This window comes from Pagrus major, chromosome 5, assembly GCF_040436345.1.
Source record: "Pagrus major chromosome 5, Pma_NU_1.0".
Lineage (NCBI taxonomy): Eukaryota > Metazoa > Chordata > Actinopteri > Spariformes > Sparidae > Pagrus > Pagrus major.
In genome coordinates, this window is record NC_133219.1 from 33250370 (window position 1) to 33263962 (window position 13593).

At 44.1% G+C, this 13593-nt stretch overlaps 1 protein-coding gene across 1 annotated transcript in view; it reads right to left on the reverse strand.

Annotated features, from left to right (window-relative positions):
• The window catches only part of LOC140996767 (zinc finger SWIM domain-containing protein 6-like), a 47305-nt gene that overhangs the window by 14244 nt on the left and 19468 nt on the right, over positions 1-13593 (reverse strand). Inside the window, exons 2-8 of the mRNA XM_073467248.1 lie at positions 7866-8222; positions 5646-5794; positions 3512-3662; positions 1765-1944; positions 802-972; positions 572-718; positions 272-418 (exon numbers count right to left, since the gene is read on the reverse strand). Of these exons, the coding sequence (XP_073323349.1) occupies positions 272-418; positions 572-718; positions 802-972; positions 1765-1944; positions 3512-3662; positions 5646-5794; positions 7866-8222 (1302 nt within the window). The remainder of the gene's footprint in view (positions 1-271; positions 419-571; positions 719-801; positions 973-1764; positions 1945-3511; positions 3663-5645; positions 5795-7865; positions 8223-13593) is intronic.

Consider the following 13593-nt stretch of genomic DNA (forward strand, 5'->3'; position numbering starts at 1 on the left):
TTATAGCCCTGTTTGTATAATTCTATAATTACAGTATTGTTTTTTAAGTGGTAGCTATGTTACCCATGTAAACAGTATGTTATTATACAGAATACGCACATAAATATCATATGTAAATCATATAGTACAAGTATATGGCAGGCACAAAACACTCAGAATGACCTTTTTGGACTTCTTGTTTCATGTGTTTCCATAGAAGCGGAGCTATATTTAAGTATATATCTGTGAATTTGTTTGATTTGGGATGCCGGTTTCTGTCAGTCAGCAGCACCTGAGAGGTCTAAGCAGGTGTTGGAGCCCTCCTCCCCCACTCGTCCCGACTCTGTCAGGGTGCTGAAAAGGGTACCGATAGGATCCAGGGGGTGTCCCACCCAGCCCTCCATGTTGGTTATGGAGGTATGGCCTTTATGGAGCAACTCTGAGACAAAAGAGAGCGGATAAAGACACAATGTTAAAACCGTGTACTTCTTTCACCAGTTGCAGGATGCAGGATGGTGGTGTTTGTATAATGAGTGAATTTGCTTGTTTATATTCTGACGATAAAGTAAAACTTAGAAGAAACGTGCTTCACCTTTCTTGTGTCGGCGGAAGTGCTCCAGTTGCCTCTGCTGTTGCCGTCGTAACGTGTTCACCACGGCGATGGCCAGTCGGAGGGCTTCTCTTGGGTAACCGTGCGAACGCAGGGCATCCACCCTGGCACAGGCCGTCGGGACGTGTTCTGAAAAAGACAAAAAAAAACACTCTTAGTCCAACTTGGACATGTCCGCTCACAGACACACACATGCATGCATGCACACTCACCGTGCCACAGTGGCCAGCCGCGTGCGTCAAAGAGGGAGCCCTCCTGGTTGTCATGGTAACAGTAGTTGGCATAGAGGTCACTGGCGATAATGTGCTGGAGGTGTCGGTCCTGCCAGTGCAGGTCGCAGGCCTCGATGGCCCGTGTGAACACAGTCCTGTGGGGGCGCATCTCTGCGGAGGGAGGAGGAGGAGGAGGTGTGAGAGGATTTAAAATCACCTTCATGTGGTGAGAAGAAGTCAAGATTATTTATACAGCACATTTCATACAACTCAAGGCTCCGTGTGATTCAAAACAAAAGGCAAGAAAGTACAAATTAGACAAAGATCATACAAGAAAAAAACATTCAAAAACATTTAATCATGTATTATTCTTATTATTAAAAAGTGAGGAGTAATAATAAGAGTACTGATTATAAAATAGTGAGCATGTAATTGTCACAGGAAGGAGCTCAGCTATTCATAGATAGACAATAAGACAATCAAGTGTTTGCTCTAGAAGGCTGGTATGGCCAACATGCACAGTGTGACTGGGTTGCTCTTTTTGTTTTAAATGCCCTTGCATTTCGCCGTCTATTAATAACATAACATGTTAATTTTTGCCACATTAGCATAATTGCTATAAACAAACATCAACCATCACCTACACAACTTGCAAGATTGGCAGCCTGTACCAGCTTCTACCCTGCAGAAAAATCTGCTGGAGAGCAACTGTTTTCAGCTAAACCGCACAAAAGCTTTGAGATTGAGTGGACTACTTGGAGAAAATCACCAACAAGATGATTGTTTTTTTTTGAGCAGGTTTAGTGAAGCAAAACAAAAACAAAAACAAGCGGGCAGATGCTTCAGACCAACAGTGATGTTTTCCCTGTGCGTTAGGGAGAAAGATGTTGTGCTGTCGTGCGACATACATTATTACAAGTAAACATGTTATTGACTGATACACAAAACTTGTCAATCGCTGACCTTGGTTGCCATGGGCACCCTGAGGAAGTGAGTGGGTGAGGTTGGGCAGCTCGTTGCCGTGGTTACCGTCCTCCCAGGGGCAGACGTCCACGCTGGTCCATCTGCGCAGCTGGCGCAGCCACGATGACTTCTGCTCTGGTTTGCAGTGGGGGTTCAGTACGATGCACATCCACAGAGCACCTGGACACACACACACACACACACACACACACACACGCACACACTTCAGTCAGCTGCCCTACTTCCCAATGTGTGACAATGACGTAAGCAATGAGTCACACAGGCAGGTACACAGCGAGGTTTAAAATATCCTAAATACAGTTATCATGAAAGCTGGAGGCCGTTTTCAAAGACGTGCAGCATTCATAACATTGTTTCTTTTTTCTTTTAGTGCATGTTTTGTATGCTGCCGCCATCTTGCACTGGAATACAAAACTCTGTGAAAACACAGAACTTAACTAGTCCCGAGGCAACACTGACTGCACACACATCATTTTGGAGTAAATTGGAACAAACAGAATATGAAAAGTGGCTACGTCTCTGGGGACGCAAGCACATTCAGGGATTTTACTCTCAAGACTGCTGGAGATATATAGACTCCAGTGTGTGCGTGTGGGTGTGTGCGACTGTGTTGTACGTCCGCATGTGTGTAGAGGCAGAGAGAGTTTGGGAGAAGGACGAAGACAAGGACGGAGACAGAACATGAAGAGAGAAAAAGAATACAAAAGGTGCAGAACAGAGGGGGAGCGGGGGAAAAAAAGGGGAAATGAAACGGGAGCGGAGATGATTTGGACGAGGAGACATGGGTGAGGACAAGTGAATGAGGCATGGCTTTGTGTCTGGAGGAGAGGAGTAGCTGCGGCTCAAAGAGGAGAAAGACAAAAGAGGGGGAGAGAAAGAGAGAGGGAGTGAGTGAGAGAGAGAGAGCAGCGCCGAGAGGCAGCATTCACCACACATCAGGGGGAGTGATAAGGACTTGGGAAGAAGGGTTTGAAGTGTGGACTTCAAAGAGACCGTGCACACACACTTCCAAAAATACGTGGGATTGAAACAGATGAGATCACTGCGCTGTCCTCGCAAAGTGCAGAACAAGACCAAAGGGAGAAAAGGAACATCATCATCAACAGTGGCAGCAGCATCAACGGAGACATTAGAGGGAAAACAACAAGGACGGGAGACAACACGACTGCTGTCCTGGTGACGGGCGTGTTGGTTTTGTGGTTTGTGAGGAAGTGTTTTGCTGTAGGTACAGTACATCTGTCAAAGAGAAGTACACACCGTATCAAAACCGAACGACTGCAATGGCGGGCAGCACTCTGTCACATCAACTAAATATATAATGTGAAGTGTTTGAAAACATTACGCAGGTCGTAATATTTGGGGTTTTGTGCTGCATTAAACGGCTTATAATCCACAAAGGCGCTCTCGCTGAAGCTGCCAAACTCGCATTCACAGTGAGAGGGAGAGACTGGGCTGTCAGTGACGAGTGTGTGTGTGAGAGTGTGAGAGTGTGTGTGTGTGTGTGTGTGTGTGTGCGTGTGTGTGTGGGCTGTCTTGGACAACAAAGGACAAATAAACACACAGGAAAAAAAAAATATTGCGCGTGCCTTTGTGTCAATGTCTGGGTTCGATCGACCACCTTGCTAAATCTGTCTGTGCCTGTGCATACTGGGTGTGAGAGGTGTGTGTAGGACAGTCAGTGTGTGTGTGTGTGTGTGTGTGTGTGTGGTGTGTTTTTCCTCCTCACCTAGCTCGTCCCAGAGCTGTCTGTACTTGTCGGTCATGGTGGTGCCCTGCTGTCTCCACAGAGCCAGCCGAGGGTCGGCCATGAACTGTTCTGTGATCAGTGTTAACATCCTCGCTCCGTTGGAGTCACGCATCTTCAGCATCTCCCTCACCTACAGGAGGAGGAGAGGAGGAGACAGGGGGGACGGTTACGTACACGCCCGCACACGCCCGCACACGCGTGGAGTTTATACAAACAGATCTGCAGAGGACGAACACACACGACGACGCAACAAACAGTTCTCAGACACACATAACTACACACACGAAATAAATGACAGATGACAGATAAATGACACGAGAGAAATGCATAAATGAGGTGAAGTGAGCTTTTTTGCTTTTGTACATCCTCATCATCTTATGCATGTATTATGGTTTTAGATATTTGCGCAGCTCAATTAAACAACTTTTCAAGCACTTTCAAGGAACTTAAAACAAAAACTTTCTGATTCTCGTAGCCTTAATCATCACATCTAAACTGTCACTATAGATGCAATCGCAGAAAACAAAGTTTGAAGAATTCCTTTATGCCCGAAGCAATCAATGTATATTGTCACTTTGTTTATTTCACTGGCTGTTCATCGCGTGTTTTGATCATGATTATTTAATTCTTGCAGATTCTGACGCCAGGAGGCAACAAACAAATATGATATACTATATACTTTATAGGCGCTACATGTCAGCGGACAAATCACAGGGTCAATGATCCAGACTGGGCCGTGGGCTAACATTTAACTTTTACCTGTTAGTGGTACAACTAACAGAACTACTTGAACTATTATTATTAACTCAAATCCATCCTGTCCTTGCTTGCTCCCCAATGTTGCTGGGAGCACTTACTACGGTCGAGTACCACTAAACCTGTTTTATGCTGCCCAACTGAAACCTTAAGCGATATTCTTCAAGGTCACAAGACATATCCATTCACTTAAAACACAAACAGAGGGCTACATTGTGCTTTGCGGCTAAATATGTTCAGTATTTGCTTCTTTTGGGAATAAACATTTTGTCAGCGTTTGATGCGGGTATTTAAAAAGAGAGAAAATCTGAACTTAAAAACGATACAAATACAAAGAATACAACATGTGTGTGAAAAAGTGCTTATAAATGCTTGCCATGTTTAAATACTCCCCTCTTTTTCACCTCAGGTGCACGAACAACAGCTGCATTTTCTTTCTTATTTTCTCTTTTTCTTACTCGCAAGAGGGACTCGTTTTGTGTAAACTACGTTGGTCAGCATCTTCTAGCAACAGGAAACACAGCCTCTCTTGGATGCATGCGTGGGGATATAAAATCCAGGTGAACGCTGCTTTAAACTGATCTTCTACTTTAGAGGATTCTCTGTATTTTTAAGTGAAAATCAGTGAAAACTGTCTCTTAACTGTACTACAAACACAAGCAAAAAACCCTGAGATTCACGGATGTGTGCACACAAAAGCACAAAAATCAAGCGTGTTTTCTGTTTAATACACACACAGGAACACTTCTACACAAATGCTCGTACAGTACGTGTGTGTTTGCCATTCGAGGGCGGCTGTATGTATGTATACGTGACTCTCAACGTAGGTGTGCGAGTGGACAGGCATATATGTGGCTGTCAGTAGGCGTGTGTGTGCTGAAAAGGATATAACAGGCATTAAAGAGCACGAAGCCGAGAGACATTTAAAAAGCCGGGGCGGGGTGGATGATAATGGCCTTTGCTCGCTGTCTTTGCATAGCACACAACACATTGACGCTAGCCTAGCTCCGCCATCGTAATACCAGGCAACAGTGAGAACCACACATCTCACATGTAATCGTTTCATCGCGTACACAGTGCAGTATGTAGCGCAAGCTTTTCGTCTTCCTCCACCTCTTCCCCTCTCTTCATCTTACATTTCCTTTATGCAATCAGCTCCAGCTAAAAGGAAGCATGCCTTTTAATATATGTAAGTTGTTTTGTCTGGGAGTACTTTGAACGCAGATGACCTCTTTTTCAGAGAGAGGGCGAATCAGAGCGAGACCGCATATGCTGTAGATAGACGAGAGAGTACGGTATGCGTTGTATGTGCGTTGTTATGTTCTGTATGTGGGTAAACACGTCGCTGCCTTCTAACCTTGCTGAAGAGCAGGTTGAGTTGCTTGCCCGAGCCGTGGTATCCTCCCTGGGACAGGAAGAGCTTGACTTGCTCCTGAACCTGCTCCTCGTCCAGATGCCAGCAGTTCTCATCGTCCACGCTGGCTCCTGCTGTGGGGTCCGGGGCCCCTACACACACAAACATACAGACACATATAGTTTTTGTTATATGTGTATTAGGCCACTGTATTTCCATTAATTCATTATCTGTTCCTGGTGTCACTGTGACCTATGTACATCCTATTGTTATAAACTATAATTTAAACCTCATTCTAACTTTTTTTAAAATGACCTACCATTAACCCTAAATGGGTGAAGAAGAACAGCAGCAAAATGACTTATTCTCAGAGAATTTAAGTCTTTTTTCTGCACCTGTGAGGACATTTATTTGTGTCCTCAGAGGCTTATTAATACAAGAACACGAGCAAATACACTGGCACTGTTTGGGGGCAGAGTGATAAAAAAGGAGAACCAAAACAATTAAAGGATTTGTTTGTTTGCAAGAGAAAATAAATGTATTTCAATAATCAACTAATTGTTTTAGTCGTTTTTTTTAGGAATCATTCTCCAGCTCCAGCTTCTCAATCACGAGGATGCGCTTACTGTTTTGTCCAATGTGATAGTGAACTAAATATCTTGGGGTTTTGGACTGGACAAACCAAGCAACATAAAAAACATAAAGACATCACGATGGCCATATTTCAATATTTCCGACATTTTATGAGATTATTAGAGCACGAGTTGCAAGCTTACTACCGCTCACTGTCTAATTTGCAAAAACACATTCATTTTCCTGATAAAGGTCTAGTGCCGAGACATTAGACGGTGTGTTTGCTTGCAACTCACGGTCTATTCATCCCTCTCCTAAGCAACTGTCTCATGAAATATACATATGAAAAGTACTTTATTAGAATTATTAGAGAAAATGACAAAATAATGAGAGCATAATAGAAAAAAAAGCCCTAATACAGTGTTTCTTCTGAAACCGCAAGGTAGAACAGTCACTATGTGGAGCAACATGCTACATTTACAAACGATGTTAGTGTTTTTAGCATTGAATAAATGGTTTTAAGCTCATTATGATAATCCTAATAAGTGGGGACATTTTTAGAAATCATAACACAGTTTTATTTATTTTTATTCACATTTTATCATAACACTTATGATGAAATACAGGCTGCAATCACTGTTTAATATCACTAATGTTTATGTTGCATACTCTCATGTAGTCTACCTCCTTTCACTGATACCATCTTCAGTTATTTTAAATAAATGATCCACTAAAAAGCACTACTGTAAGTAATGTCCCTTTAAACGTTTAATTTAATAACCGACACGCTGTATTGCTGCTTCAACAACACAGCAACACATTGATTTTGTAATCCTACATTATGATGACGGTACAGTGGGCCTGCTCGTAACTCCTTTAAACTGCAAGGATAAGCACCGATTCTGATAAAGAGTAAAAGTAAATCCATACGAGCGCGCGCCTGAAAACTGACGCTCGGTTACATTAACTGCATGGGAGTAATTCAGTTAGATGCTTTAATCCAAATCAGGTGTTTTAGTTTTATAGAATTATTGACGGAAGGGCGACAAATCAATACGCTTCTTCATCACAGCACTCTCCACCAAGATCTCCCTCGTTCTCTGAGTCGCTTATTTATGTTTTGTCCTCCATTCCCATAAGTTTCTATCTCTCGTCTCACTCTTTTCATCTGTTTCTCTTCAATTTCCAAAGTTTCCTGAACACCTCTATTTCATACTTCCCCCTTTTTGAATAACACGTGCTTTTTCATGGTGTTCCCTGTTGTATCTGGTTTCTCCGCTCTCTGTTGTTTGCCCTTCAGTTCCTCCCTCTTTTATTAAGGTAAGGAGCGAGTACAGTATCGATAACAAGAGATATGCACCTTTCTGTATCTCTCTGCTAACCTCTTTGTCTCTGTCTCTGTATCGCTCTCTCCCCCTCAGCGGTAAATAACGGGTCTATAGTGTTGATTAGAGGCGCACAGTCTCTCCTTTACTGTCTGGATCTCACTAATGAGTAACATTGATCCTGCCACGCTTTACCTTCATCGCACAGTCAATACACGCATGCATGTCCAGGCAGGAACACACACAAACACAACTGCATGATCACTTGGTCAGAAACACACACACACACACACACACACACACACACACACACACGTTTCCTCACCATGGACCTGGTTGATCTCCGAGTTCTGCGACAGAATCTCGTCGGCCAGTTTCTGCGCGGTAGGCAACACTTCGGTGTGGTGGACTGAAATCAGATACTGGACAAACTTCTGCAGCTGGTCTCTGCTCATCTGGAACAGGGTTTCCGAGATGGGCAGGTGCAGTTTGACCTGCTCAGGCTTCCGTACTCTGTAAAGTGACAGCGCCACTACATGGGCGCAGTAGAAGATGTCTTTGTTGCCGCAGGTGCATGTTACCGCCGTGATCTTGCAGCGGTCGAAGCTGACGCTGACGCTGCAGACGAGCTCCGGGGATGAGGGCGTGGCGGGGTCCGTCACTGTGCCGCTGAGATGGAAACCTGAAAAATGAGAAAGGGAAAAGAGAATTAATTTTTTAAGAAAGACATTTTAAAAAGAATTTTACAAGGTATGCAAAGGTATCTTTCTTTCCGTCTTTACTTTAGATCTTAAAACAATTAGTCGATCAACAGATTATTCATCTCCAATCTTTTTTACAATTGATTAAAGGTGCAATATCTAAGAATTGACCACCTGTTGAATTCAAACTCCCAACAAATAGGGGCAGCACATTACCAGAGTAACTGCTAACTGTATTCTCTTTATACATCCATAACTAGCTACTGTTAGCTTGTTAGCTCAGTTAGCCATGCAGCTAGAGGGATAACTTGGTTGGTGTTTACACTGTTAGCACAGGAGCTTTCGACCGCTTTTAACAAAAAGAGTTTTCAGGCTCGGGGCTAGCTGGTTAGCATGCTAACTTCAGTAGTTGCAATACAAGTACATAGACATCTTTGACATATTCAAAACACTGACAAAAACTATCAACAGAATGTGAAGAAATAACAGTTTTGACTCTTGTTTTCAACTATTATTCTTACATATTGCACCATCAATCATTGAATCATTTAGCAAACAGAAATGCCAAAACTTCACTGGTTCAAGCTTTTCAAAACCAGAAATTTGCTGCTTTTCTTTGTCTTAAATGATAGTTAAATGAATTTCAGATGTAGCCCTGTATTAAACTTTTTCCCGACATTTCATAGAACAAAAGATGAACTGATTTATCAAGAAACTGATCCTCAGGCTAATATGATGAAAATAACTGTTGGTTTCAGTCCTAAATGACTAAATTCCTTTGTTTTACTCATCTTGTAATAAACCAATCCAGCTATTTTTAGTTATTAAGTTTCACTCTGAGCCACTCTGATTGTTTGGATAGGGAGTTTGACCAATCGTGATCAAGTAAGACCAAGATTAGTTCAGGCATCTATCATCTCCGATCAGAATCAACAATTGGACAACATATTGAAGATGCCCTTTAGTAAATGGCATGATTGAGTTTATCACTTTAAGAAAGAAGGCACTCAAGACGGAGTTGGAACAATTATATGAAACAGACTCAGTTGGCCACAGTCACCTGCCAAAGGCCCCATGTTCTCTTATCACGAGAGCATGATCAGGACCAGCTGTTCTGACTCTGAGCAGGAGTAAATGAGCCTGACAGAAATCTAGATGCAGGAACTCAGATTGAAGAGGAATTGAGAAAAGAGTAGGAGGAAGTGAGCAGTGAGCAGCGGCTGTTACGGCATGAATTATACAGCCTCGTGTTTGAATATAATGTTTGATCTTATCCTGACTGCGCTATCCGGAGGCGCGGCTAGTCATTATGCGAGGATGAATATGAATGAGCAGGGCGGGGTCCCCGGCAGTGGCCTAAAACACACACTGATGAGCATATGAAAGAGACGCACATGTACGCACACAAGGCGCCGCAGCGTGAGGTCATGCATTTATTAATAATGGGAGTGGTTAGGAGAGACAGAGAGTAGCTTATGAATGCATTGATGTGCTCAGGAGAGATCTCTGAAACGCATGCGGACCAGTCAAAGACATACATCTCTTAAATATGTTTATCAAAGGGCTGAGCACTTGCATCGCTGTGATATCAAGCATGTATTAACGCGGATATCAAAGCGGTTTCTGGGCCTCCATATTAGGTAGGAAGGGAGGGGCTGGGGTTGAATATTTCATAGGGTACAGAGGGGTGAGGGGTATACAAGCGAGCTGAAGAGAGGTCAAAGTAGCTTTATGTCCTCCTTGAGGGTTAAGAATGCAGGTGAATGAGAAGGAAAAGAAAGAGGGAAGTAAAAAGAGTCACAACCCTTGCCTAAAGAGTAAGCTATGCCCTCAGGATGGATATAAAAATAAATCACGCTGCTTATATTTCTCCTTTGCAAGTTTAAACAGCCTATGCGAGAGCTCGACCGAGGCCCAATATTCCAAAAAGGCTCCATTATTAGGGATGTTGCAAACCTGGTGAACTGCAAGAGCATCAAAACAGAAATAGCAATGTTTTGTTATTGTATTGTAGAACTAAGAAGTGTTGGCTGCAAATGTCTAACAGTGCAGAACTGCAGAACATTGCCATGGAGATATGCTTTTTCCATTCGGAAAGCCAGCTGGCAGAGGAAGTGCATGTTCGTTAACAATATCCACAGAAGAGGGGTGTGGATCGAATATGGCAGCCACTCGCATCTGCAGTGATCAAAGCCTATACGTCTACAGCTGCGAGAGAGGGAGAGAGACATACTGAGTCACTCTTAAACGAGACAAAAAGGTTTACATGCTGCAGCTGGTTGTCGAAAAAGGAGAGCTCACTTATTTAGCTGTGTAACAACATGCAAATGAGCAATGGCTTTTAATACTTGCCGATACGTTTCGTGTGTGTGTGTGTGTGTGTGTGTGTGTGTGTGTGACACGAGCTTATGTTTCAAGAGTGGCCCCTGGTCCAGAGAGGGGAGAGAAAAAGAGAACATCAAAAACATGTGGGGCTGAGAGAGCTCAAAGAAAAATCAACCTCTGATACAAACACACACTCTCTTACGCGCACACACACACACACACAAACACACACACACATATCAGAACGTCGTAAAAGCAGCAAATGTTTTCTTTTTTCCCACAGGGAAGATTAACAGGGATACTTTTTTAAAATTCAAAACACATGGAGTATGAAAAACTAAATAGCGATAAAAGACTTGTCCTTGTTTGAAAAAAAAAAAAAAAAAAAAAAAAAAACCTCTGTTGTGTTTCCTTTTTGCTTTAATGGACACTCTCACTCTCTCGCCTTCCAAGCCCTTTTCATGCGTCCCTCCCTCCGTCCACATTCCCACAGCTCTTTCGCTCTCGCTCTCTGACAGATGGGTAGGTAATGAGTTTCGCCTTTCCCCGTCCAATCGTCTGGGCACCAAAAACTGCCCCCCACGCCAAAAATGCCCTTTTAATTTAGCCAAGCACTGAGTACAGGGATATTACTGTTTAGGTGCACACACACACACACACAAGCACACACTGCACACACACATACCTCCCATGACTCTTGGTTGGGTGGGTATGAAACCTTCAATGTCTCATGTGCTAGCTATTAAAGAGCCTGGTTTCCCCCTCACCCAGTCCACCCAGCTCCCCTCCCCTAGTGGTGCTCAGGGCTCTTTTCTGTGCATGTTCAAGAGGCCAGGGTTGGCTTTCAAAGTAACCATGGCGGCCATTTTTAGAACAAGGCCTCTGTGAGGTTGCCCTAGAAACCCCTTCTGACCGCCCTGGTGAAATCACACTTGGCCCGGAGAGCTGTGGAAGGCAAGCGCGAACAGTGTGTGAAAGAGTGAGCGAGAATTAGTGTATGTATATATATGTTCGGATCCCACAAAGGCCTGCGGACCACCCACACTCTTTGGGGGACCCACATCAAAGCATTCCCCCAAATAGCCCTTCACTCCATCTTTCCCTCTGGTTTTTAAGTTGTATAAGTGCCGATAAGCCAGCGTGCGCTCTCTTGACCAGCTCGGACCACTTCTGTCCATTCAGACAACAAGAGGCCTCTGAAATACCGGACTCCTGCTCTTATTTCAGCGAGGAGAGGCACAGAGTAAGACCAGCAGCTCCTTCAACATACATCTGCTGTGACGGAAGAATACCGCCTTTATACGCTCCCTATAAAACAGGATTTAGCTTCCCACATGAAGGCAGGCGGCCGGTATCGAGGCCGGGCCCTCAAAGGTTTGCTTGCCTAAGCACAAAAGCGCTCAATGTTCCAAAATCACTGGGGCAAATTAGATTGAGCAACATACATATATTTCCGCAATCAAATTAAGATTCCAAGTCAACGGAGAAAATTCGGGCCCAGCAGTGGGAAGGTCATTACGTTTATTGGCTGAATTGGTTCATGAGTGACTGTCACCTAAATCTAATATGGCACCATGCAGTTCAGACAGCACACATTGAATTTGTGTGTGGGTTCGTGTGTGTGTGTGTGTGTGTGTGTGAGAGAGAGATTCTGAATACATGATTGATTTCAGTGCGAGAACTGGGATGAAACAAACGGGCGAGTGTGAAAGCAAGTCAACAAAAGCAAAAGAGGAGAAAGCAGAAAGATATTTAGGGCCCATTTGCCCGCGCCGATTCACTTTAGCCTCGCACATTAATCAAATTACCTCATAAGCTGCCGGCAAACAAAGAAGCAACACCTAAATCCGACTAGAGCTGACCCAGAGGGGGCCACCTGCAGTAGCTTTAACACGGGACTCTTCTCTATGCAGACCAAAGATAGCCTCCCCGAGACCTCACTGAGAAAAGGGCTACTGGACTGGAATCCAATCCGTTTGGTCGGATTGAACCGAGAGGCCCCGCTGAAAGGAGATCTGAACCACAACTGAAGAAAAGCAAGGCCCCGCAGCAGGTCGAGGCAGGGTCGGGGAATTGTTGGGCGACCCCCACCTCTGACGCTAGCCCCCGTCCCACCCACAGCTAAAGGAGCATTTCCTCCATAGCGGCTCCTTGAACTCGCCCAATTAATAAGGCTGCAAAGATAAATACAAGGCCTTTCAGCGTCGTAGAGGGGTAGGTCTGTGTGAGTAACAATGAGAACATGCGTGTGTGGTCCTATAAGGAAGCACCCATACAGAGACTATAAACAGAGATCAATGCTATTCTGCAGGAGACCTTGCTCCAGGCGTGTGTGTGCATGTGTGTGTGTGTCCTAAGTGTGGGACGGGCTGGAATAACACAGCTGAGCTCCAGGGGCGGCCATATTTATGCCTTAAACCCTCTGGTAGACCAAAAAGCCTTTTTTCTCCCCCGGTGTGTTTTCGTCCACACATATGTGCACGTGTACAATCTCACAGTCTATCCAGCGCCTATCCCGACAGACACAAATGAGCAATACATTAACGTTTTGAGATATTCTATGAATTTCAATGCTTTTACTTCCACTCGAGATTTGTGACAGCAAAATCTGCATGCTAATCACAGGAATGGGAGGGAAAGAATATCGGCGTGTGTGTGTGTGTGTGTGTGTGCGTGTGTGTGTGTGTGCAGTGACGGCTGTCTGGGTGATTGGAGTTGTCATCAGCTGGCGGTTGAAATGACAGTCGACTACTGGGCTGCTGCCACTTTGTTGCCATGCGGTACATCAGGAATGACTTGCAATTTTCTAACTATCACTTTCAAAATGGATTCTAATTTTGCTGGATTGGGGCTGTCAGGCGGAGCTGGTGTTACTGCTCTGCTGACTGATCCCAACGGTTGGCGTTCAGAGGGCTGACCAGTACAGAAAAGACAGTGAAGCCTCTGTTCAGGGACGTGATCGACACAAGACAAAAAGGATAAAGTGATGTGAAAATGGGTTCTGTTAGTAATAGATGGAACACCCAG